General features: G+C 55.7%; 1 protein-coding gene across 26 annotated transcripts in view; it reads right to left on the bottom strand.

Annotated features, from left to right (window-relative positions):
- RPH3AL (rabphilin 3A like (without C2 domains)) overlaps window positions 1–26,385 on the bottom strand; it is a 232,033-nt gene that overhangs the window by 72,990 nt on the left and 132,658 nt on the right. For 22 of the 26 annotated variants that reach the window (XR_010153183.1, XM_063799491.1, XM_063799490.1 and 19 more), the window contains one exon: window positions 4,065–4,151. The exons of the other annotated variants lie outside the window; for them this stretch is intronic. Coding sequence is in view for 21 of the 22 variants with exons in the window: in XM_063799491.1 (XP_063655561.1) it covers window positions 4,065–4,151 (87 nt within the window). In the remaining variant the exon portion in view is untranslated. The remainder of the gene's footprint in view (window positions 1–4,064; window positions 4,152–26,385) is intronic. 26 annotated transcript variants of the gene reach the window in all.

A 26,385-nucleotide genomic window follows, 5' to 3' on the forward strand; every position in this document is an offset into this window, starting at 1 on the left:
CACTTGGTCCCATTCTTTCTTTGCCTGCCGCCATGTAAGACGTGCCTTTCGCCTTCCGCCGTGATTGTGAGGCCTCCCCAGCCACGTGGAACCATGAGTTCATCAAGCCTCTTCCCTTTATAATTACCCAGTCTCAGGTATGTGTTTATTAGCAGCATGAGAACAGACTAATACATCTGACAACCTCTCCCCAGCCCCAACTTAACTCCAGTCACACTGGTCTCCTCGCTGTGCCTCAGATCTACCAAGCACACACATCTGCCTCGGGGCCTTTGCACCTGCTGCTTTGCACCCCTACTTGGAATGCTTTCCCTCCACATAGCCACAGAAGATGCTTCAGACCTTCACTCAAAAGTCATTTTGTCGGTGGGCCCCTCTTTTATCCCCATATAAACCAGCAACTACCCCAGTGTCCCCAGCACCCCTTCTCCCCTTTGCCCTGAGGACTTGATCACCGTCTGTGACACTGCAGAATTTGCTGGGTTTGTGGTCTCCCTCTCCCATTGGAAGAGCTATTTTGCCTGGCACATAGGAGGTGCTCAATAAATGTGTCGGCTGCCTACATGAATAAACGCGTTTGACCGCAGCCTCCCCAAGCAGACAGGCCGAGGCTCACACTGCCGCCTGGTGAAAGGGCATAACACAGGCAGCAACACCACCCTGACAGCCCCAGGAACATCTCACCAGCACTCAACTCGCTCCAGAAAAAATACTTACAATTACAGCCAGAGATGATGGAAGTGAAGCACGAAAGGAAAGGAAGATAAGAGGCCTTGGGCAGAATGGATGGAAGTGAAGCACGAAAGGAAAGGAAGATAAGAGGCCTTGGGCAGAATGGATGGAAGTGAAGCACGAAAGGAAAGGAAGATGAGAGGCCTTGGGCAGAATGGATGGAAGTGAAGCACGAAAGGAAAGGAAGATAAGAGGCCTTGGGCAGAATGGATGGAAGTGAAGCACGAAAGGAAAGGAAGATAAGAGGCCTTGGGCAGAATGCTCCAAAAGTTTATATCAGAAAACCCAAGTTCTTCCATTAGGATTTGGCTTTTGCGGGGAGACATAACTCCAAATTTTCATCACAGACTCAGAACCAGCTTGAAATCTGACATTTTAAATGGCCTTTCTAGTTAGTTATCTCTTCATTATGATTAGACATTTTTCTAAGAAGAAAGGGCATTAGGAAACCAATTACGCCAGCCTTCCCACACCCCACAAGCAGGCAGAAAAATCCAGCACATGGTTCTGGTACCCCCAGGTACCCAGGCTCATATACCATGAACATGTTCCCAGCCCCATCCATTCCTACTAACCGTGCACCATATGCCTGGTGCTGCAGAGAGGGAATATCCTTGATCTTTTAGAGGCTAAGTTTTATCAGCCTCTAAAAATTCAAGGGCAAAGTGATAGTGTAACGCACAGCCTCATAGTCTCTGCCTTAGGAAAGATAAGAAAATTCATCCTGAGCTATTTTGGACTTTTCTGGGCACCGGAGCCCTCTGGAGATTAAGACAGGCTGGTGGTAGCTCAAGACTGTTACGGAGTGTGAGGGTGACTCATGAGGGGGACGGGGCAGCCCTCAACTAAATGATTAAACTTGCTAAATTTGTCTTTCCTTCCATTCACTTTCTTTTCCTTCAAAGGTCCTTCACTTCTGCCCTCCCCCAGCTCAGCTGTGACCATCTTTTCATCCCACAAAGCGTCTCCCCACAGACGATGTTTTAAGGAATTTCCTCTTCCGTGGACATGTGCATTGTCAAAGGGCTCCCCTGAAGATTAGAAGAACCTCAGGTTCAAAGGGGAGATTTCTGGCTGAGGAGGAAGGGAGGCCTCTGATAGTTATGGAATATCTATGCTGGAGGTTTTGCCCACTTCAACAGTCCTACTGAATTCTCACAGCAACTCTGTGGAGCGGGCATTATTAACTCCATCTGGGGATGAGGAGTCAGGGACTTCCAGCAAGACAGAATGCTAGCACACACTGTGAGGCCCTGCCTGCAGCTTTTCCTGTTCCAAAGACACGGAAGTGATAGAGGAAAATATTTTCACAATAACAGCAGCAAGGAAATGTGCGCAAAAACAAGATCTATATCTCCATGGATCATAAATTCAAAGTATTTGCCATTTTGAGGGGTGAAGGCACAGCCGCTTGCTGAGCTCTGGGCTCCGAAGCAGACAGAGGCAGCTGGGAGATTGGTCTTCCAGGGTTCAGGGACTAAAAGTGACCCTTGGGAGGTGGGGGACCAGAGCAGAGTCACTAAAATCAGGCTGTTGAGGGGATTTTCCACCTGGGAAAGGAGGCTGAAAACAGCAGGGCCCTGCCCCGGGACTATAAACATACATAAGGAAATGAGCTCAGAGGAAAGCAAGCCCAGCAGCAGCAGGGCCTGGCCAAGCTGTCACGGCTGGGATGAGGGTCTGGGAATAATCCCAGTATCACCATGGATGAGCAGCTCGCCACAAACCCAGGATGCCTGGCTCAGCACTGGGCAACCCCAGACCCAGAGGGATGCAGCTGCAAAACTATTCAGCTAGAAGAGCCGGGTGGGAAACAGAGAGAAACGGACTATTATCACACAGGATGAGCGCACAAACCAAAATTCCAAAACTTCCAAGGAAAACTAACCCTAAGAAAGACAACCCATGAAACCAATGGGGAATTGATCTCAAGGAAAGACTTAGTGACTTGGAAGGCAGTACCAAAGAATTCACCCAGAAAGGATCACAGAAAGATAAAGAAATAAGCAAGAAAGAGCAGTTGGGAGCTGTGGGGGATGGTTGAGGGGCTCTGAAATGTATCCAGCGGGATTTCCTGAGAGGAGAGAAGGAATGGCAGAGGAGCAATATTCAAAGACATCATGGCTGAGAATTTTCCAGAATTGAAGGTGTTTTGTGGATCCTTGGATGTGACAAGCGAGATTTAAAAAGTAATAAATCCCGATCTGGAAGACCAGCTGCACGCCTCCTCGCCCCTCACATTCTGTCCCAGCCCTGCCTCCCCAGGGCACTTCCCAGAAGCTACCTGCCAGGTCCTGCTGTTTTGGCTCCAATCCGACCTGGCACAGGGAGGTTCTGACTGTCTCTGCCCATCTGCTACTCCCCAGAGTCCTTGCTGAGCCTCGACTTCCTTCCCTCAAATGGGGTTGGAACTAGAACCATAGAACCGTAGCAGCAGAAGGGGCGCTGGGTGGCATCGTGACAGCAGACAACGGCTGAGTTTGGTTTCCGGCTCCCCCACTAACTGGCTCTGTGCTTGCAGGTTATTTAACCTCTTGTGTCTTTACTTCCCCATCAGGAAAAGGGGATAAGAATAGCACCACTGGGGTTGTGCAGGGATGAAATGAATTCATACATGCAAGGAACTTATGACAGTGCCAGGCACACAGTCAGCGTTCACCCTGGGTAGCTACTACTGTTACCATAATAACAGCCCCCACAAACACCACATGCTCTCACACTCACAGTGCAAGGGGCTTCCCACCGAAACCTCGGACCCTCCCACGTGTAGAACCTGCCACCCCTGCATAGGGGAAGTGGCCACAGGCTGTCCCTCCGTGCTTTTCTCCGCCGAGTGGTCAGTTCTTCCTTGACTTCTGGAGAAACCCCTCCCAGTGACTGTCCACCCATCCCCATCTGAGAGCGTATCCAGCCCGCCCAGCCCTCCCCACCGTCACCCTGACCATCCACCCATCCCCATCTGAGAGCGTATGCAGCCCACTCAGCACCCCCACTGTCACCCTGACCGTCCACCCATCCCCATCTGAGGGCGTATCCAGCCCGCCCAGCCCTCCCCACCATCACCCTGACCATCCACCCATCCCCATCTGAGGGTGTATCCAGCCCACTCAGCCCTCCCACCATCACCCTGACCATCCACCCATCCCCATCTGAGAGCACATCCGGCCCTCCCAGCCCACCCCGCCGTCACCCTGACCGTCCACCCATCCCCATCTGAGAGTGTATCCAGCCCACTCAGCCCTCCCCAACGTCACCCTGACCGTCCACCCATCCCCATCTTGGGGTGTATGCAGCCCTCCCAGCCCTCCCCACCGTCACCCTGGACGCCCTACCTCTCTTTGCTCACTGCAGATCTTACACAGCCACAGGGGCCGCTTCTGGCCAGGGGAGGCCTCGATCCCACATTTGGTGCAGACTTTCTACAAGAGAGAGGACATGGGGTTGTAAAGACTGCAGCCGCTTCCTCCTCCGCCGTGGGGCTCGGACAACTGTAACGAAGGGACACTTAGCACCTTCCAAGGAGCGTCTCGTGCTTCAGGATAGAAGGAATCAATCACCGCAGAGGCACAGCTCATCTAAAAATCCTTAGTTGGCTTTGAACGTAATGGATGGCCCCATCCACAGAACCCCCACCCCAGAGTTAGGTTCTGTTGGAACCACAGCAAAGCTTGCTGACATTCACAGCTGCGTCGCGTTTGATAGCAAAGAACTGGAAACAACACAGACGCCCAATGCCAGGGGAGGGTCCAGGCAAACACGACAGCACGTGATCTGGCCTTCACACAGCCGATGGCGGTGCTGCCTGGAAATAATGCAATTCAACAAAGAAACATACATTTGCGTATAACCCGAAACTCGCCTGCGTGTCCGACAGGTCAGAAGACACAGTCGTGAGAAATGCTGGTAACAACGAGAGCACTTCCTTTACACCGAGCCCCACTTAGCGATCCTAGTACCCCAGTTATGTAAACTTCAGGCCCACGTTATAGGTGAGTAACCCGGGGCTTGGCAGAGTCTGAGGATATGCTCAGGTTCACATGGCAGCCACAGATTCCGGTCGGACTCTAGAGACAGTTTATCATGTTCTCTGGACGCGGGAATAGCCACAATCTAGAACCTACAGTCTGCTGAAGTGCTGGGCCATCAAAGACCCCACACCTGGGAGCTTCATGAGAACTGGAAAGGGGCTTTGCTTTAAGCAAGGTTGATTAAGCTCATAACTTATAAATACAATTACTGTTGCTTAAAAACAAGAATATGTCCTGAGAAAAGGCACAGTGAGGTGACTGCACCATTGTGCAAGCAGCACATAGAGCACGCTTACGCAAACCAAGATGGTATAGCCGGCTGCACACCCAGGCTAGCTGCTGTATTCTCTGGCTGCTAGGCTACAACCTGAACGACATGTTACCGTACCGAAGGCTGCAGGCAACTGTGACACAGCGGAAAGTATTCCTGTATCTAAATATATCATAGAAATGGTACAGTAAGAATGTGGTATTATAACAGTGTGGGACATTTGCTGGCCGAAACGTCATCATGTGATGCAGGACAGTTCTTACGTTGCTTCCCCTGAAGGCACAGCAACAAGGCCAGAAGAAGCAAGCTGGGAGGCAGAGGTGGATGTGTTGGGGCTGAGACCGGCTCCAGGCTAACCCAGGCAGAGTCTGATTCAGCGATCGCTGGCGACTCCTCAGGACTGTTGCCCCAGCTCATCCATCTTTCTGCCACACGGAAGCCACCTGGTCCCTGCGTGGGTGGGGGTTCTCTGCAGCCCCCCGCCGAGGGAAGTCTGCATCTGTTGCTTGGCCTTTTCTGCAGGCTGCCAACTCAGCAAGGAGCACGTCTCTCCGTGGAGAGGGAAAATGTCACCAACTTGGCTTCCACGTCGAGCGTGTCGAGCGTGTGGAGGTCACTGGCCTGATCAGGTGGCCGAGCTCAGTGCCCCCGGGGTTGGGGAGCAAACTCACGGGGGACGGAAGCTATGATACATTCCTGCGGGGGACGGATTTGCTACCATCCAATGCTCAGGTACGAGAAATGTCACCTTTTATTTCCCCAAAGAAAATGCAATCTGCTCCAAGCTCCTGTCCCTCTGGATTGGCAGGAAAATCTTCCCAAGCCTCAGCCACACTTGGGGCCCCTTTCCAGCTCTCATGAAGGTCCTAGGCTTGGGGTGTTTGATGGCCCAGATCTGCAGAGGGTCCCCTGAGCGCCGTCCACACTCCTCACTGCTGGCCTCCTTGCTTCCCAAGCTCTCATGACCCCATGAGAGGGAGTGGGAGCATGTGGTCATATCTGTGCCAGTCCTGGGTTTGGGATCATTGCTAGGCTGGGCTTCAGCCCCTCCAAGGACCAGTAGCCTGTCTCCCTGGAACCCTAGGCCACCATCCCTCACAGAGACTGGTGACTCTCCCCTTCCCCAAGAGAGCAGCCTCTCTCCACCTCTTCCACCCTTCGCTCCTAATGTTCCCACCTCTACAACAGGGTCCCCCATCAGCCCATGAGGTGGGCTCCAGAACCACAACATGGGCCTCTCCTCTCTGGGTAAAGGGGAGAGGAAGCACTGATGCTACTTAGCTCTGTTTTCCTTGCGAATTCCCACCATCCCTGTGTACACTGTAACAGGTGGAAACAAGTGTGGCCCTCAGAGATGTGAGCTCTCCCTTCTGCACTCTTTACACACGCATCGGTTGAGGGCAGCTTGCCTTATAAACACGCAGAGTGCCCTGCCCTGCACAGGCTGCTGAATGAGGCGATGCTGTGGGAACAGGAGGGAATCAAACACCCACAGCACAGTTAGTGAGCAGTTATCGGACCGGGCACCACAGCCCAGACCACAGAGTATGAAGGAGGCAGGTGTTATGATCCCCACTAAATAGATGAAGAAACAAAGGCTCAGAGATGATTCGGGCTGCCCGAGGTCACACAGCTCGTTCACGGTAAAGCAGGATTTTTGTTCAGACCTCAGGAGGGTCGGTCACACCCTCCCCTGCCCTGGTGCCAGGCTGGTGCGCACGGCTCTCTAGAGAGCTGCTTCTGCTCAGGTGGGTCCCTGGGGACGTGGCTGATGGCTCTCAAAACAATGGGCAGAGAAGGTGCCAGGGGCCGACCCTGGGACAAAGCTTTGCTGGGGTCGTGAGTGTGGCCTGATGCTGACTCTAGGAGCAACGGCCCAGGCTGGAGAGTCTGGCCCTGCCCTCCATGCTCTCCCAGTGGGGAGGGGAGAGGTTTCCAGCTGTCAGCAGGAGGCCCAGCAGCCTCCCCATTGCACCCCACAGGTGCCCTCGCAGCCTGGCCTCTCCCCTGGGGGCCGCCTTCCCCTATGCACACAGCCTAGGGGGAGAGGACAGCCTCTACCCCATCATAGTCAGCTTAGGCTGCTGTAACAAAAACACCATAGACTGAGTGGCTGAAACAACAGAAGCATGTTTATCACAGCTGCAGAGGCCTGATGGCCCCAGTCGGGGTGCCCCCACGGTCAGGTTCTGGGGAGGGCTCTTCCTGGCGTACAGACGGCAGCTTCTTGCTGTACCCTCCCACAGTAGAGTGAGGTCTGGCCTCCTTCTCCTCTGATGAGGACGCCAATCCCATCCCCGGGGTCCCACCCTCAGGACCTCATCTGATCCCTCCCAAAGCCCCCATCTCCAAATATCACATCTGCGTGACGGCTTCAACGTAGGTATTTTGGGGTGATATAAACATTCAGTCCACAGCAGCCCCCCGACCAGGACTGGGATCCTCTCTCTGCTTTTGTACTCGGGAGCCCTAGAAATGGGAGCATCGTCGTGTCTCTCAGCCCTGGAGTCGTCTAGAGCCCTCGGTCCCCCTGAGCCCGCACCTCACGCCATCCTGCGCTATCACCAGATCCTGTTCCTGAGACGTGGCTCTCAGCTCCTTCAGAGGCCGCACGGCACGGCCCACAGGTTTAGGGGGCGGCAGACCTGGGTGGGCTCCCGGGCAAGCCACCCAAAGCCTCTCTAAACCTCAGACGTTCTCAGCTGTAAAGTGGGATAATACTTACACCCTTGGGTTGTTTTGAGGATCAACTGAGACACGGGAAAAGCAACCAGCACGTAATAGCGACTCAATAAATGCCAGCTGCAGTTACTGCAGCCCCTCGTACCATGTTCTACCGCCCGGTGTGGTTTTCCTCTAGTCCTGCACGATCTAATACGGTAGCCACCAGCTGCAGGTGGCTATTTAAGTGCAAACTGATTGTGATGGAATAAAATGAAAAACAGCTCTGAGGTCACACTGACCCCATTTCAGGTACTCCGTGGCCTCACGTGGCCGGTGGCTACCGCATGGGACAGCAGAGAAATACATTTTCATCCTCGCCGTGAGGTTCTGCAGGACGGCGCTGGGCCAGAGGACCCTGCCCTCAGTCTCCCCACTCAACCTGCCAACAGCCTGCTCCCCCTGCTCCCCTACAGCTTCCAATCAACCCGACTGATGCACTCATGTGCCTGCCCCTCAGCGTGGCTCTATCTCCACCCCTACCCCGTCTAGCGCTCACCTCCCCTGCAATTTACTAATCCACGTTACCATCACCCGCTGAGCACCCGTGAGGGGCACAGGCCTGGCGTGACGGGACACGGATGAACAGGGTGGGGCCCAGGCCCCACTGTGCACCCCGGGATGCCCTCAACACTTGCTCCGATGTCCCCCCGCCACTGCTGGGGGGGTGCTCGGCTGCCCTGTGGGGGGGTTTGAGGGACAAATGCGCACGTGTCTCACTGATGAAACAGTGCCGTGGGGGCAGGGAGAGAAGCCAGGAGAGTGTCCACGGAACTGAGTCCTGTCCTCTACTCACAGACCACGAGGACACGGAGCCAACGGATCTGGGGACAGGAGCAGCGTGGACCAGTCGCCCTCCAGAGGTTGGGTGAAGGGCTGTCCCTGCTGGGCCCACGAACCTCTGCCTTCCCCTTAGGGTCTGGTGCTTCCTGCTCCCCAGATCGCGCCTCGGGCAGCCTGTTTTCCCGCTACCAACCAACGCTGGCGGCACCAGGGGTCAGTTCTCCACCTCAGCCATCCCCCTGCTGCTTCAGTGTCTCTGGCTGGCAGGGGGCAGGGGGCGCTCCTAAGAGGCGAGGGCTACGAAAAGATGACACGCTCCCACTCAAATAACACATAATTGCTGCTTTCGTAAATCTCACATCAATAAGGCAGTAATGGGCCTCTTCCAATGGGCTCGCTCTTTGTTCCCAGGTTCCAATAAAGAAAACGAAACAGGTGGTATTTTTGAAAACCTATGCGAGAGCGAAACCCATGTAGAGCCAGCCTCTACATCAACTTCGTGCAAACACAGCCCTTCACGATCTGTGTCTAGGACAGTCCCGGGGCACAGGGGTGGCCACTCACTTCCCTGCCTGAGATGGGCTTCCTTGGAGTGGATTTGCCCAGGGCAAGCGAGTCCTGGCTTCCCGGGCTTGGCTGCCTCATGCACCCTGCAGCCTGGAACTGCGACCGAGTGTTAAACGATGAAACTTCTGGGCCTAACCCAGGGCAGAAGCCACACAACTCCAGGCTTTCAGACCTCGCACCCTCTCTCCACCGTCAGACCTCACACCCTCTCTCCCCACCGTCAGACCTCACACCCTCTCTCCCCACCGTCAGACCTCGCACCCTCTCTCCACCGTCAGACCTCACACCCTCTCCCCACCGTCAGACCTCACACCCTCTCTCTCCACCGTCAGACCTCACACCCTCTCTCCACCGTCAGACCTCACACCCTCTCTCTCCACCGTCAGACCTCACACCCTCTCTCCACCGTCAGACCTCACACCCTCTCTCCCCACCATCGGACCTCACACCCTCTCCCCACCGTCAGACCTCACACCCTCTCTCCACCGTCAGACCTCACACCCTCTCTCCCCACCGTCAGACCTCACACCCTCTCTCCACCGTCAGACCTCACACCCTCTCTCCCCACCGTCAGACCTCACACCCTCTCTCTCCACCGTCAGACCTCACACCCTCTCTCCACCGTCAGACCTCACACCCTCTCTCCACCGTCAGACCTCACACCCTCTCTCTCCACCGTCAGACCGCGCACCCTCTCTCCACTGTCAGACCTCACACCCTCTCTCCACCGTCAGACCTCACACCCTCTCTCCCCACCATCAGACCTCACACCCTCTCTCCACCGTCAGACCTCACACCCTCTCTCCCCACCATCGGACCTCACACCCTCTCCCCACCGTCAGACCTCACACCCTCTCTCCCCACCGTCAGACCTCACACCCTCTCTCCACCGTCAGACCTCACACCCTCTCTCCCCACCATCAGACCTCACACCCTCTCTCTCCACCGTCAGACCTCACACCCTCTCTCCCCACCATCAGACCTCACACCCTCTCTCCCCACCGTCAGATCTCACACCCTCTCTCTCCACCGTCAGACCTCACACCCTCTCCCCACCGTCAGACCTCACACCCTCTCTCTCCACCGTCAGACCTCACACCCTCTCTCTCCACCGTCAGACCGCGCACCCTCTCTCCACTGTCAGACCTCACACCCTCTCTCCACCGTCAGACCTCACACCCTCTCTCCCCACCATCAGACCTCACACCCTCTCTCCCCACCATCAGACCTCACACCCTCTCTCCACCGTCAGACCTCACACCCTCTCTCCACCGTCAGACCTCACACCCTCTCTCTCCACCGTCAGACCTCACACCCTCTCTCCCCACCGTCAGACCTCACACCCTCTCTCCACCGTCAGACCTCACACCCTCTCTCCCCACCGTCAGACCTCGCACCCTCTCTCCACCGTCAGACCTCACACCCTCTCTCCCCACTGTCAGACCTCACACCCTCTCTCCACCGTCAGACCTCGCATCCTCTCCCCCCACCGTCAGACCTCACACCCTCTCTCTCCACCGTCAGACCTCACACCCTCTCTCCCCACCGTCAGACCTCACACCCTCTCTCCACCGTCAGACCTCACACCCTCTCTCTCCACCGTCAGACCTCACACCCTCTCTCCCCACCGTCAGACCTCACACCCTCTCTCCCCACCGTCAGACCTCACACCCTCTCTCTCCACCGTCAGACCTCACACCCTCTCCCCACCGTCAGACCTCACACCCTCTCTCTCCACCGTCAGACCTCACACCCTCTCTCTCCACCATCAGACCTCACACCCTCTCCCCACCGTCAGACCTCACACCCTCTCTCTCCACCGTCAGACCTCACACCCTCTCCCCACCGTCAGACCTCACACCCTCTCTCTCCACCGTCAGACCTCACACCCTCTCTCTCCACCGTCAGACCTCACACCCTCTCCCCACCGTCAGACCTCACACCCTCTCTCTCCACCGTCAGACCTCACACCCTCTCTCCCCACCGTCAGACCTCACACCCTCTCTCTCCACCGTCAGACCTCACACCCTCTCCCCACCGTCAGACCTCACACCCTCTCTCTCCACCGTCAGACCTCACACCCTCTCTCCACCGTCAGACCTCACACCCTCTCTCCCCACCATCGGACCTCACACCCTCTCCCCACCGTCAGACCTCACACCCTCTCTCCCCACCGTCAGACCTCACACCCTCTCTCCACCGTCAGACCTCACACCCTCTCTCCCCACCATCAGACCTCACACCCTCTCTCTCCACCGTCAGACCTCACACCCTCTCTCCCCACCATCAGACCTCACACCCTCTCTCCCCACCGTCAGATCTCACACCCTCTCTCTCCACCGTCAGACCTCACACCCTCTCCCCACCGTCAGACCTCACACCCTCTCTCTCCACCGTCAGACCTCACACCCTCTCTCTCCACCGTCAGACCTCACACCCTCTCCCCACCGTCAGACCTCACACCCTCTCTCTCCACCGTCAGACCTCACACCCTCTCTCCACCGTCAGTCCTCACACCCTCTCTCCACCGTCAGACCTCACACCCTCTCTCCCCACTGTCAGACCTCACACCCTCTCTCTCCACCGTCAGACCGCGCACCCTCTCTCCCCACTCCTGTCTCAGTCCCTCCATGTGCTTCTTTTGCAAAGAAATGTATATTCTCTCTACCCCCAAGAACACAGGGGAGGGGGTTCCCCAGGGACCTGCCCACGGGACACAGGCTTTGGGGCAGGAGACAGCAGGGTGTGCCGTTTAGAGGTGAACTTGGACTCGGTACTTGCCTTCTGAGCCTCACTTCCTGGTCTGTAAGTTGGTGGTAACAGGCCCCCCACACCCCAGGTTGCAGATGAGGGGATCAAGGGAGATGGTCATGAAAGTGCTCAGCACCATAAAAGGTTAGGTAGGCGGCAACCTCAGACCTTTATAGCCATGCCTGTCTCAGTGAAGGCAGCCAGCATCCATCAGTCACACAAGCCACAACCCAGCACTCATCCTGGGCCCCCATCGTCCCTCCTTCCTGCCCAGATAATCCATCTCCAAGAACTCAAATCTCTCTCCAACCTCTCAATTCCCCTTCAGCCCCGTCCCTGATCTCTGCTGCCACCGCCCATGCCCACACCAAGGCCGCCCAGCAGATCTCTCTACCCCACCGCGCTGTCCTCCAACTGGTTCCCGACACGGCAGCCAGGCCGATCTTCTCAAGAGGCAAATCTAATCATGTCACCTCTCCCATCCCTCCCAACTTAAAAGCCATCAGAGCCTTCCCGCTGCTCTGGGGTGACCACCGCCTCACTTCTTACGGCATTCGGGCCGGCCCTGCCTCCTCCTGCTCTACTTCCTCATCCCCGACCCTCTGAGCTCCAGCCGTGTGGGCCGTTTGTCAGCCCCTGGTCCTTCTGCCACAGGACCTTTGCACGTGTTGCCCCCTCTGTGTGGGAGGCACTTGGCCACACTGTCTCTTCATTAACCTACACACCCCTCGGACCTCAGCAAAAGCACCACGTCTTCAAGGAAGACTTCCGCAACTCCTTCCACAATGAGAGCCTCCAGAATGGGCTCCAGCCTCTTCTCCGCTGTCAAGGTTGTGATTTTACCCTCCGCTGTGTGGCTGCAGGGCTCCTGTGACTTCCCCTGCTGGGCCGTCATCTTCCCAAGGGCAGAGGCCACGTCTATTTCTGTTCACCTTCCTGCTGCCTGTGCCCGGCACAGTGACTATTTGCAGAAGAACGGATTGAACAAATGGAAGCTACTTAAGATATTACAGTTGAAAAAGCAAGACAGGCTCCCTCCCGGAACATGCCGACCTGCGGGGAAGACAAGCTGCATGGAGGCGTGAAGGCACTCGCTCAGCGGCACGAGGCAGGGTCCAATCACGTCCACATCGAGTGATGCTGACCAGCAGGATTGTGGGAGGCCAAACCAGGGAGAGCCACACAGGGGGCGAGTGTCCGAGGAGGTGGGGTGGTGGCCAGGTGGGCCTCAGTCTCAGGGTATGGAGCATAAACCCAGGCTGGCCCGGCCACAGGGGAAATGACTCCGGGAATCCTTCACTGAGGGTGGGAAGCGGGGATGTTTACCAGACCCTTCCCATGACGGCTTCTGCCTGCCTCCCCCGGGGTGCGTGCTGCGGCCGCCTATGTGTGCAGACAGACCCGTCCCAAGGCCTGATCAGGCACCTTCCTCAATGTCCTTCTTATCCAGGCCACTTCAGTGACATTTCTGCTTCCTGCGACTCCCCGTCCCACCCCTTCTCCTTCCCAGATGGCACCCAAGAGTCACAATACGACAGAAGGTTCTGCTGGGCCACTCCAAAGTTCAGGTACTTCATGCCCAGGCTGGCCTTTGAGTCCTCACCGATCCATTTCATGATGAGGAATTCCACCACGCTCCCGCAGATCAGAAGACGGGAAGGGGCTTAGTGCCAATGTGGGGGGAGGGAAGGAAACTGCTCTGAAAGCAGATGCCGCCGTCTCACAGCACCCGTGGTCTGGAGTCAGTCACTGGCAGCCTCACACTCCTGGACGGGCTGGGACAGCTTCACAGCATCACCATCCATCGCACGGAGAGGGCTGTTCACGAGCCTCACTCGACCGAAAAGGGTGAAACTGCGCTCAAACGTCCTGTACAAGGAGGCCTGGACCATCCATGGCACAGAGAGGGCTGTTCACCAGGCCTCACTCGACCGAAAAGGGTGAAACTGCCCTCAAACGTTGCGTACAAGGAGGCCTGGAAAACGTACCCTGTGCTGTGGAGATGAACACTGAAGATGGCTGGTTTAAACGTGTGGAGCTTCAATTCACAAACATGTTTTCTATACTGTAGGGAAGGCATTATTCTAAGAATGCCGAAAACAAACAAGACGCGGCCCTTTGTCCCCAAAGAGTGTCCCGTTCAACGGGGCAGTTTATCCACTAGCAAAACCCAGGGCCGGGTGCGGTGGATCCTGCCTGCAATCCCAGTGCTTTGGGAGGCCGAGGTGGGGGGATTTCTTGAGGCCAGAAGTTCAAGACCAGCCTGGGCAACACAGTGAGACTCCCCCACCCCCCATCTCATTTTAAAAAATAATAAAATAAAATAGCAATCTTTTATCTGGAAAATTACTTTCCTGAGAGTTCCAGTGAGTTGAAATCGGCAGGTGAGCTGGTTTCTCACTGGGAACCGCGCTGCAGACGGTGCTTACAGAGGGGTCATCCCCCTGCCCCGATAAAATAGGATAAGAAATAGCTACGTCTGAATGGCCTCGGTGCATGCACAAAGCAGCATAATGAGAGCCTCCACGTGTGTGTTTCATGCCACACAATGTGCTCCTGATGCCAGAAACCAAATCTTCAAAAGGGAAAATCTTACTAGGTTTAGGGGAGAGCTTTGCAGCAACAAAGACAATGATGATGTAAATAGAAAAGTGACGAAATGACGAAGAAGCTGTGTGGGGCAATATTCACCATAAGCTGTTAAGTTAAAAAAAGCACGTTGGAAACAGTCTGCGTAGCAGGGCGCTCCACCACGTAAATATGTAGATGTGCCTACATCTATGGAGGAGTCTATATATACACAGAGAACGATCTAGAAAGATATCAACCCAAATGGAAATCAAACTGTGCAAAGTCAAAATCTGTTTTAAATGGATAAGCAGAATTCCTATTTAAAGGAAGCTTATGCTAAATGCTTTGGAAAGTCATTTGCCCCAACTTCATTTTTTGACCAGGTCTGGATTTTTGCAGGTCAGGATGGATTAAAGCAGCTGAAAGTGTCCACGCAGACAGGCAGGAGACAGCCACAGCGGCTGACTGTGGCTCAAGTGTAATCAGGCCTGTGCACCCCCACAGCGGGTCCCAGATGGTGTCCCCGGGTCACCGGCCCCTCCGATCATAAGCTCAGCCCTGCTCAGCCCCTGAAGTGCCATCCGTCAGGCTTGGAGAAGCATCACCTGCCCCAGTGGGCCAGCAGCGGAAAGGCTGGATACAGCTCTGTTGCTATAGACGCTGTCTGGAACCCAGGCCCTGCTGCCAAATGACTTTAAACGTATAGACAGTTCAGATATTGATGTATATAATTATAAATATTTATATACTTTCTCGGGTACTTATGCTTACACTAGGCACCAAGCTAGCTGTTTTATGCAGAATCTCATTTAATTTTCAAAACAGCCCTATGGGGTGGGTATGACTGTTCCTGTTTTACACAAGGGATCTGAGGCTTGAGGTTAAGCAACTCGACATGGGGACCTGGGATGCGAACCCTGTTCCGTCTGAGCCTCGGACCCGGGCTCCTGCTGCCCCAGCCGGGCCTGGCTGCCTGGCTAGCACACTCTTGCAGGCCCTCATCTCCCCGCCTGGACCCAACTTCACCCTCCCCACCCCGAGGTAAGGCAAGGCTGGATCCCTGGGCCCTCTCCTCTTCCAGAACGACAGATGAGGTCAAGCTTCAAGTGGGAGGGCACAGCCGGGCCCCTCTTCCCATTCGTTAGGACACAGCCCGGGGGCCAGCAGTGCTGGGAGCATGCCGAGCCCTGGACCTTACCCCGACTACCCACAAATACCAAGTCACAGAAGGCCCCAAGGAGGCACAGCCTTAATGCCAGCCACCTGCTGCTGGGTCTGAGACAGAAGCCAGAAGCAAGTGGAGAAACATTTCAGGAGGAAGGCAAGTCTCCCTGGACTTCCCACCCCACATCCTCCATCCTGGCTGCTGGCGGCTCCCAGGGGAACCAGCCACTCAGGGCCGAGCCGCCTCTCTTTACCAAGGCTTCCGGCAGGCCCTTCCCCTCCATCGGAAGAGCCTCTGACATGGCCCGGGGACCACCTGCAGGCCCCAGGCCTGTGCCAGCCCCCAGCCTGTGCCAGCCCCCAGCCACCTCTCCCAGTTGAAAGCAAGCACCATCATTTCCTGTGGCTTTCAAGCTCGGCTTCCAAAACACCAAACACCTCCTCCCTCCGCCTGCCACTCATGCAGTTACCACTGTGTCCCGAGTGGAGAGGAGGGTTAAAAAAGGCAACAGCATCAGCTGTTGACTATTAACATTCACAGAGCACATAATAAGAAATCATGACTTGGACGGGGCTTCGGATCATTTCTGCACTCGTGCCTCTGCGAGTGTCAGTCTCAGGGAAATCGGGGTATTCAGACAAGATGAAGCCGCCAGGATGGCTGGGGGCCGGGGGGCCGGGGGTGGGGCAGCGGGGTCCAGGGGCCTCAGTTAACCCCTTCCCGGTCCTGGTTAACCTCTGCATCCCCTCAGTCCCAGAGAGGTTTCTGCATCTTTTCCGGCAGGACACGGGAAACAGGAGGTTTGAGCCATCGAGAACTGGGCTGAGGGCTGTGCAGCATGGGTGACGGGAGCACGGTGCACCCAACAGGAGCTGCGGCCAAGGGGTGGATGGGGTGGCTAAATCAGAAGGTGGGAGGAGGGTTTTTAAAACCCAGCAAATCTGGTCAGGTGCGGTGGCTCACGCCTGTAATCCCAGCAATTTGGGAGGCTGAGGTGGGCGGATCGCCTGAGGTCAGGAGTTCAACACCAACCTGGCCAACAAGGCGAAACCCCGTCTCTACTAAAAATACAAAAATTAGCCAGGCGTGGTGGTGCGCACCTGGAATCCCAGCTACTTGGTGGCTGAGGTAGGAGAACTGCTTGAAATCAGAAGTCGGAAGTTGCAGTGAGCTGAGATTGCACCACTGCATTACAGCCTGGGTGACAGAGCAAGACTCGGTCTCAAAAAAATAAAATAAAAATAAAACCCAGCAAATCTAATAATGTTCAATCCAAGGGGGAAGCACAGGACGTGGGGCTTGGTCTCCAGGGGTTCCTGAGTTCATTCAGCATCTGTGGAGGACACAGTGGTGCCAGGTACGAGCCCAGTGTGAGGGGTGAGGAGTGCTGATGGGATGAAGAGACGTACGAACGCCAGCACCGGACGGACCACTTGAGCCCAGGTGGGCAAGACCAGCCTGGGCAATATAGCAAGACCCGATCTCTACAAAAAAAAATACAAAAATTAGCCGAGCATGCTGGTGCACACCTGTAGTCACAGCTACTTGGAAGAATCGTTTGAGCCCAGAAGTTCGAGGGTGCAGTCAGTTGTGATTGCGCCACAGCACTGCAGCCTGGGTGACAGAGTGAGACCCAGTCTCGAATTCTAAAAAGGCCAACCTGAGTGGACACAGCATTAAGTCTGACCAGGACTGAAGAACACCTGTACAGAAATGGACGGCAGAGGGAATGCACATCAGTGTGGGAGGGACAGAGGAGATGCAGAAATGGACAGCAGAGGGAATGCACATCGGTGTGGGAGGGACAGAGGAGCTGTAGAAATGGACGGGCAGAGGGAATGCACATCAGTGTGGGAGGGACAGAGGAGCTGCAGAAATGGACAGCAGAGGGAATGCACATCGGTGTGGGAGGGACAGAGGAGCTGTAGAAATGGACGGGCAGAGGGAATGCACATCAGTGTGGGAGGGACAGAGGAGCTGCAGAAATGGACAGCAGAGGGAATGCACATCGGTGTGGGAGGGACAGAGGAGCTGCAGAAATGGATGGACAGAGGGAATGCACATCAGTGTGGGAGGGACAGAGGAGCTGTAGAAATGGACAGCAGAGGGAATGCACATCAGTGTGGGAGGGACAGAGGAGCTGCAGAAATGGACAGCAGAGGGAATGCACATCAGTGTGGGAGGGACAGAGGAGCTGCAGAAATGGACGGGCAGAGAGAATGCCCATCAGTGTGGGAGGGACAGAGATGCTGCAGAAATGGATGGACAGAGGGAATGCACATCAGTGTGGGAGGGACAGAGGAGCTGTAGAAATGGATGGACAGAGGGAATGCACATCAGTGTGGGAGGGACAGAGATGCTGCAGAAATGGACAGCAGAGGGAATGCGCATCGGTGTGGGAGGGACAGAGATGCTGCAGAAATGGATGGAGAGAGGGAATGCACATCAGTGTGGGAGGGACAGAGGAGCTGTAGAAATGGACAGCAGAGGGAATGCACATCGGTGTGGGAGGGACAGAGATGCCGCATAAATGGATGGACAGAGGGAATGCACATCAGTGTGGGAGGGACAGAGATGCTGCAGAAATGGATGGACAGAGGGAATGCACATCGGTGTGGGAGGGACAGAGACGCTGCAGAAATGGATGGACAGAGGGAATGCACATCAGTGTGGGAGGGACAGAGATGCTGCAGAAATGGATGGACAGCAGAGGGAATGCACATCAGTGTGGGAGGGACAGAGATGCTGCAGAAATGGACAGCAGAGGGAATGCACATCGGTGTGGGAGGGACAGAGGAGCTGCAGAAATGGATGGACAGAGGGAATGCACATCAGTGTGGGAGGGACAGAGGAGCTGTAGAAATGGACGGGCAGAGGGAATGCACATCGGTGTGGGAGGGACAGAGGAGCTGCAGAAATGGATGGACAGAGGGAATGCACATCAGTGTGGGAGGGACAGAGGAGCTGTAGAAATGGACGGGCAGAGGGAATGCACATCAGTGTGGGAGGGACAGAGATGCTGCAGAAATGGATGGACAGAGGGAATGCACATCGGTGTGGGAGGGACAGAGATGCTGCAGAAATGGATGGACAGAGGGAATGCACATCAGTGTGGGAGGGACAGAGGAGCTGTAGAAATGGACGGGCAGAGGGAATGCACATCAGTGTGGGAGGGACAGAGATGCTGCAGAAATGGATGGACAGAGGGAATGCACATCGGTGTGGGAGGGACAGAGGAGCTGCAGAATGGACAGACAGAGGGAATGCACATCGGTGTGGGAGGGACAGAGGAGCTGCAGAAACGGATGGACAGAGGGAATGCACATCGGTGTGGGAGGGACAGAGATGCTGCAGAAATGGATGGACAGAGGGAATGCACATCAGTGTGGGAGGGACAGAGGAGCTGTAGAAATGGACGGGCAGAGGGAATGCACATCAGTGTGGGAGGGACAGAGATGCTGCAGAAATGGATGGACAGAGGGAATGCACATCAGTGTGGGAGGGACAGAGGAGCTGTAGAAATGGACAGCAGAGGGAATGCACATCGGTGTGGGAGGGACAGAGGAGCTGCAGAATGGACAGACAGAGGGAATGCACATCGGTGTGGGAGGGACAGAGGAGCTGCAGAAATGGATGGACAGAGGGAATGCACATCAGTGTGGGAGGGACAGAGGAGCTGCAGACATGAACGGGCAGAGGGAATGCACATCAGTGTGGGAGGGACAGAGGAACTGTCCTCACGGGGCTGGAGGACACAGCCAGGAGCAGCTCCTGGACCAGCTCCACCTTGGTAATGAGATTCAGGATGTCAAGCCCAGAGGCCAGGCGAGTCCCTCACGAGCCCGTTTCCGCCGATGGCTCGCCATGGCCACCACCGGTTGCACCTTCGCCTCTGAGGGGCTGTGGGGGGCAGTGAGAACCCGCAGGGCCCAAAGACGGGCTGTTCAACGTCACGCCCACTTTTTTCAAACACACAATATTGTTTTGAAACTTCAAATCACATATGAAAAAAAGGGTGTGGAAGGTTTCTACGTGTATCAAAAGGGAGCCTGGGTTTTGAAACGTGGATCAATGCTGCTCTAACGTCCTGCCGGAGAAGGAAAAGGAACCCACCAGCTCCGCTCAGGAGGCCTCTTGGGGGTCTCCAGAATCATCCCCTTCAAGCATCCAAGGGGACAAGGCTGGGTCTCGTGGGGCGTTGTGTGAGGACAAACCGTAACACCGATTTTCCCCCGGGGGTGAGTGAGGACTGGAAATCAACATGCATCCGTAGCCACCCCTCTGGGGAGAGTTCCATCAGGAGCTCTGGAACACAACCCTCTCCAAGCCAACGTGATGAAGACTCCACAAAAACCCAAGAGGACGGGGCTTGGGGCGATTCCAGATATAGCTGAACACGTGGAGGTTCCTGAGCGGAGGCCTCAGAGGGGGTCCAAGAGCCCCTCGCCTGTCCCCACATGCCCCACCCGGGGCACCTCTCCCATCTGGCGGCTGCCTTGTTCATCTGTGCACTTTGTAATATCCTTCGTAATAAACCAGTCAACATAAGCAAAGTGTTTCTCTGCGCGTTCTGTGAGCCGCTCTAGCAAATTATCGAACCCAAAGTATGGGTTGTGGGAACCCCGATTCACAGCCAGCTGCTCAGAAGTTCCAGAGGCCTGGACGTGTGACTGGCATCTGAGGCGGGGGACAGTCCTGGGACCGAGCGCTCGTCCTGCGGGATCTGATGCTACCTCCGGGTAGACAGCGTCTGAACTGAGCACAGCCCACTGGAGAATGTGCTGCGGATCGGGCGTGGGTGGGAGAAATCCACACACATCTTGGTGACCAGAGGTCCCAGGAGTGTGCTGTGTTGAGTAACTGTAAGAGAATAGGAAAAACCACTTTGCTTGGTGTTTTCCTCTGTTGTTAGGGCCTGATGCCCAAGACACTGAAGTCCTGTGCTTCTGGAAGGCTGAAAACCTCCCAGGAGGGTGAGGCAGCAGCCTCGGTCCTCTCTCCGCCATCCCCTTCCCTAGAATCTGGTGAAGAGCAAGGTTGGTCACAGGTCAGGGCTGATGTTGCCAAGGGCATTCCGCAAACACTTGTAAGTCCCCGTTACTCCCGGGCCCTGGACTAGCCAGCGGACAGGGAGGCTTCACGAGCTGATGGGGAGAGAGGCAAGAAAATGACACACGGACGAACATGCAAACTTCCCTCCCTGGCCCCCACCTCTCTCTAGTCCTGTCCCCACCGGCCTTGCCAAGCCCACCACGCCAGCCCCACACTTTGCTGTCTGCTCCCGACCCTCTAGCCACCTCTCTGCCTCCGTGCCCTGTGGCTCACACCTGGCAAACTTCTACACATCCTTCAGGAACCCTGACGTTTCCTCCTCCATGACCCAGTGCCAGGGTCCACCAGAAACTGAGTCAGCACAGACCACCCAGCCAAAGTCAGGAGACCGTCCACATCCTCCAGCTCTGCCCCTACCAGCTCAGTGTGGGGTGCTGGGGCCTCAGTAGCCTTCCCACGACCCCAATCTCAGGGGTAGAGCACCGGCCTCTCTGATGTTCCAGGATTATCATAACTCTTAAAAGGTCAGTCCGTAAAAATACCCTCTCCCTTCCCTGTGTTCGTTCCCATGCCTGGGATACAGTCAACAGTCTCCAAGCCAGGCTGGGCACGGTGGCTCATGCCTGTAATCCTGGCATTTTGGGAGGCTGAAGTCGGCAGATCACTTGAGGTCAGGAGTTTGAGACCAGCCTGGTCAATACAGCGAAACCCCATCTCTACTAAAAACACACACACAAAAAAAAATTAGCCAGGCATGGAGGCACACTCCTGTAGCCCTAGCTACTCGGGAGGCTGAGGCAGGAGAATCACTTGAACCCGGGAGGCGGAGGTTGCGGTGAGCCGAGATCAGGCCACTGCGCTCCAGCCTGGGTGACAAAGGGAGACGTTATCTCAAAAAAAAAAAAAAAAAACTCCCAGCCAGCAAATACATGTTATTGGAACTTATCTTTTATCTGAAAAATACAGCAGACTAGACAAACATTGTAGGATTTCTTAATATTCTAACAGCAACAGCACTAACGATCCCTTAGGGACCCTGGTTATGCACAGAACGGAGCTCCAAGGAGGGGGACGGCAGGTCGGGGCCGGGGGAGCCAGGCCTGGCCCTGGGCCTCAGAAATCCCAGCTGGGGATTTCACTCACGCTGCTCAAGTCAGCAGGCTGCAGCCGGGGAATGAACTGAGGGCCTCGGATACCACGTGGGGGTGTTTTCGACTTGATGCTGCTGGCAGTAGGGAGCCACTGAAGGCTTCGGGGGGAGGGAGGGGGACAGCGACCTAATCGGAGCTGCACTTGAACAAGCAGAGGAGTAGAGGATGCACTGGAAAGCGAATGAGACTCGTCCACAGTCTGGAACCCAGTGGGGGCCCTGCAATGGCCCAGCAGCCCCTCCCCTGGGTGGGCAACCCAGGTACTCAGGCCTCACTCCCTGCGGGGCCCGAACGCCGCTGCTGTCTGAGCCTGTATGTGGTTCCTGGGCAGAAGGGTCTCACCCTTCTCAGCCTCAGTTTATCCATCTGTAACCTGGGGCAGACCCCTCCCTCCCTCCCTTCCTCCCACGGAAGGCAGGACAAGGGTAAGAGGAGAGTCTGGAAGGAGAGGGCTAAAGAGGCCTCCAGTAAAGGCCTGATTCTCAGTGTTGAGGCCCAGGCTAAAAGGACCCTGGGGGAAATGAACCAGCTCCCTCTTTTCCACTCAGCTTCCCCATCAGCAGAAGAGCTGCCCCCCGTGTCCTCCCACAGGGAACAAGACGGTCCAAGTCCATCCCCAGTTAAGGTCCGTGAACAGCAAACAGCTGCAGGGAAATGTCCCAGCGGGAAGCACAGGGGCGACTGGAGGCCGGTGAAGAATCGCAGGCCTCCCGAAGTGTGCCGGCTTGCAGGGCACGGCCGGCGAGGTGTGCGGCACGGGGCCGCGCCGGACTGCAAATGTCATTATCTGTTATTTACCACAACAGAGGACGAGAGGCTGCACAAAATTACCGCGCTCGGCAACGGCCGCTGAGTGGATTTGCCAACGATGCTTCTTCCTGCTGCCAGAGGCTACACTGACCAGACCCAGGGAAGACGGCCACTGAGCCTAGGGGGCAGGTGTCCCGGGGGAGAAGGAGTCCCTGCAGGACAGCCCTGACCAGTGTCCCAGGTACCCCAGCCTAGGCCCGCAGAAGCTCTCACCCACTCTAGCAGGGGCTGCCCCAGCCTAGACCTGCAGAATCTCTCACCCACTCTAGCAGGGGCTGGCCCAGCCTAGGCCTGCAGAAGGTCTCACCCACTCTAGCAGGGGCTGCCCCAGCCTAGGCCTGCAGAAGCTCTCACCCACTCTAGCAGGGGCTGGCCCAGCCTAGGCCTGCAGAAGGTCTCACCCACTCTAGCAGGGGCTGGCCCAGCCTAGACCTGCAGAAGGTCTCACCCACTCTAGCAGGGGCTGGCCCAGCCTAGGCCTGCAGAAGCTCTCACCCACTCTAGCAGGGGCTGGCCCAGCCTAGGCCTGCAGAAGGTCTCACCCACTCTAGCAGGGGCTGGCCCAGCCTAGGCCTGCAGAAGCTCTCACCCACTCTAGCAGGGGCTGGCCCAGCCTAGGCCTGCAGAAGCTCTCACCCACTCTAGCAGGGGCTGGCCCAGCCTAGGCCTGCAGAAGGTCTCACCCACTCTAGCAGGGGCTGGCCCAGCCTAGACCTGCAGAAGGTCTCACCCACTCTAGCAGGGGCTGCCCCAGCTTAGACCTGCAGAATCTCTTACCCACTCTAGCAGGGGCTGGCCTCACAGTGAGGCTGGGCCGTGACTCCTCCACGTATCCAACTATTGTCCAGCCAATTCAAGGGTGGGAAAGACCAGGGCAAGGCCTCAGGCCCACTCTGTGGGGGGCGCTGCCTCAGGGGGGCCCAGGGCTGGGTGCTACCTCTCACTCTGGATGATCCGCCATAGGGGCTGCAATCCCTTCCCCAGCATCGTGGGCACGTAGCCGTCGGCCACCTCATTTCATCGGCCACCTTATTGAAAGTGGGACTAGACATCACCTTCCTTTGGGGTCTCCTGCTCATCTTTAGATCTCTTTACATCTTAAAAGGTACATAGGCAAAGTTCTCTGGGCTTTTTTTTTCTTGAGACAGGGTCTCACGCTGTCACCCAGGCTAGAGTGCAGTGGCGGGAGCATGGCTCACTGTAGCTTTAACCTCCCAGGCTTAAGCAACCCTCCCACCTCAGCCTACCCGGTAGTTGAGATTATGGGTGTGCACCACCATGCCTGGCTAATTTTTGTATTTTTTTGTAGAGAGGGGGTTTTGCCATGTTGCCCAGGCCGGTCTCAAACTCCTGGGCTCAAGTGATCCTCCTGCCTTGGCCTCCCAAGTAGCTGGGACTGCAGGGGCACCACCAGGCCCACCTAATTTTTTTCATTTTTTATTAAAACAGGGTCTCGCTTTATTGCCTGGGCTGGTCTCAAACTCCTGGCTTCCAGTGATCCTCCTACCTCGGCCTCCCAAAGTGCTGGAATTACAGGTGTGAGCCACTGCGCCCAGCCTGTAGGCAAAGTCCTGAGCCGAGCTGTGACCACGCCTGGCCTGTAGGCAAAGTCCTGAGCCAAGCCGTAGGAGTAATTGCAAGGCATTGGCTGTGTCATCGAGAGGGAGTCATCCCTCTGAGCGTCAGTGTCTCCATCTGGAAAACGAGTATAAACACTGCCTTGCCTTTTGCCTGCCCATCTCCTGGGGGCCATGAGGGACACATGACATCATAGAAATGTCAGGCACAGCGGCTCTCAGAAGCACCCCCCACCCTGACTTCCTCCCGCTCAGAGGGCACAGACTCACTACGGCCTGAGCCAAAGCGAACTGGGCGGCAAACCTGCCACAGCTTTAAAATAAGCACAATCGAGCTATGTCCCAGAGGCACAGAGGCAAGAGCTTCGGCTCCCAGCCCAGCTGCTGCCGCTGCGGCATCTGTGGACAGCGAGGCTGCAAGGCCTGGACTGAGCCCAAGCTGCCTGGGAGGAAACCGCAGGCAGGCCCGAGAGAGTCTCTCGTCCAGCCTTTGCCTGTCACTGGAAGGCCAGAGAGGGAAACAGATTTTGATCTGAGGTCACGCAGGAGGTTGTAAGCACAGCTGTCTCCCGACTCTCGCAGGTGTAGCAGGCCAGGCAGGTACACGGAGGCTCAGATGTGTTTTACCCGTGAATTTAGGCAGCACGGCCTCGTCCCACCCCACCCACTACGTCTGTCCTTCGATTTACACAAGGTCCAAGGAGCCGTTGCAGGGAATGAACTTGAGCCACGCCTTCAGCTGGATTTCAGACGTGGGCAGGTGTGTCTGTGTGCAGTGGGCGGAGGAGAGAGGAAGCCATCGGAGCCGCACTGCAGAGAGGGCCGTGGCCCCAGGAGAGATTCGGACCCCAGGATGAGGCTAAGCTCAAAGGGAAACAGGATGGGAGGTGCCCGCCGTCGAGGGAGGGTGGATCCAGGCCCGGGCCTCCCGGCTGCCACCCACACTCACCCCAGGCCTGCCCAGCAGGTGTGTGAGCCGCCTGGAAAAGGGGGGCTACAGGGAAGGGTGAAAAAGCCCTGAATACAACACAGCTCCTAAAACTGGAATTCGATTTACATGTATAGTCATGGGACCATGTTTTTGATATCTTATTAAGTGGAAAAAGAAGATGAAAAAAAGGGAATTCCAGAATAAGCAATGTATTTATTCTGGAATTGCAATAATGTACACACGCATGGGATGCATACGTACATCCCACGAAGAGTGTACATAGGCATCCACCCTGCGAACATTTGTGTGAGTGTGAGGAGACAGAGAAGGTGGGAGAAGAACAAACACCCAGGCCCCTAAGGTCAGGGGCGGGAGCTTCACATTTCACACACACCTCTGGTGTTTGACTTATTTTTTAGGGTTGGAATATCCTTGATATGTCATGTCTATGAGGCATCCAAGTCAGAAAATAAACTTGGCAGTTCTCTATAAGGTTCGGGGTGGAGATAAAGTCTGAGGCTTACAAAGTTAAGAACTAACAACTTAACTTTATCGTTAAGGTTGGCGACTCATGCCTGCACCCCAGTAGTTTGGGAGGCTGTGCAGGAGGATCGCCTGAGGAGTTTGAGGCAGCCTGGGCAACATAACAAGGCCCAGCCTCCACAAAAAATAAGAAATTAGCCAGGAGCGATGGCGCACACCTGTAGTCCCAGCTGCCCGGGAGGCTGAGGTGGGAGGATCACTCAAGCCCAGAAGGGTGAGGCTGCCATGAGCTAGGATCACACCACTGCACTCCAGCCGGCAGCAGAGCGAGACCCTGTCTCAAAAAAACAATAACGAAAAAAAAAAGATTTAACAACTTTGCAATGAATTAGATCACCCAGCAGTTATAAGGAAGAGGCTGGGGGGGAGGGAGGAAGGCTGTACTGAGATTTTAATAATTATCCAGCAGTGACCATGTTTCAGGAAAGAGGTGGGGGAGGGAGGCTGTACTGAGATTTTAATAATTATCCAGCAGTGACCATGTTTCAGGAAAGAGGTGGGGGAGGGAGGGAGGCTGTACTGAGATTTTAATAATTATCCAGCAGTGACCATGTTTCAGGAAAGAGGTGGGGGAGGGAGGGAGGCTGTACTGAGGTTTTAATAATTATCCAGCAGTGACCATGTTTCAGGAAAGAGGTGGGGGAGGGAGGGAGGCTGTACTGAGATTTTAATAATTATCCAGCAGTGACCATGTTTCAGGAAAGAGGTGGGGGAGGGAGGAAGGCTGTACTG

This window comes from Pan troglodytes, chromosome 19 (assembly GCF_028858775.2).
Source record: "Pan troglodytes isolate AG18354 chromosome 19, NHGRI_mPanTro3-v2.0_pri, whole genome shotgun sequence".
In the NCBI taxonomy this organism is placed as follows: Eukaryota; Metazoa; Chordata; class Mammalia; order Primates; family Hominidae; genus Pan; species Pan troglodytes.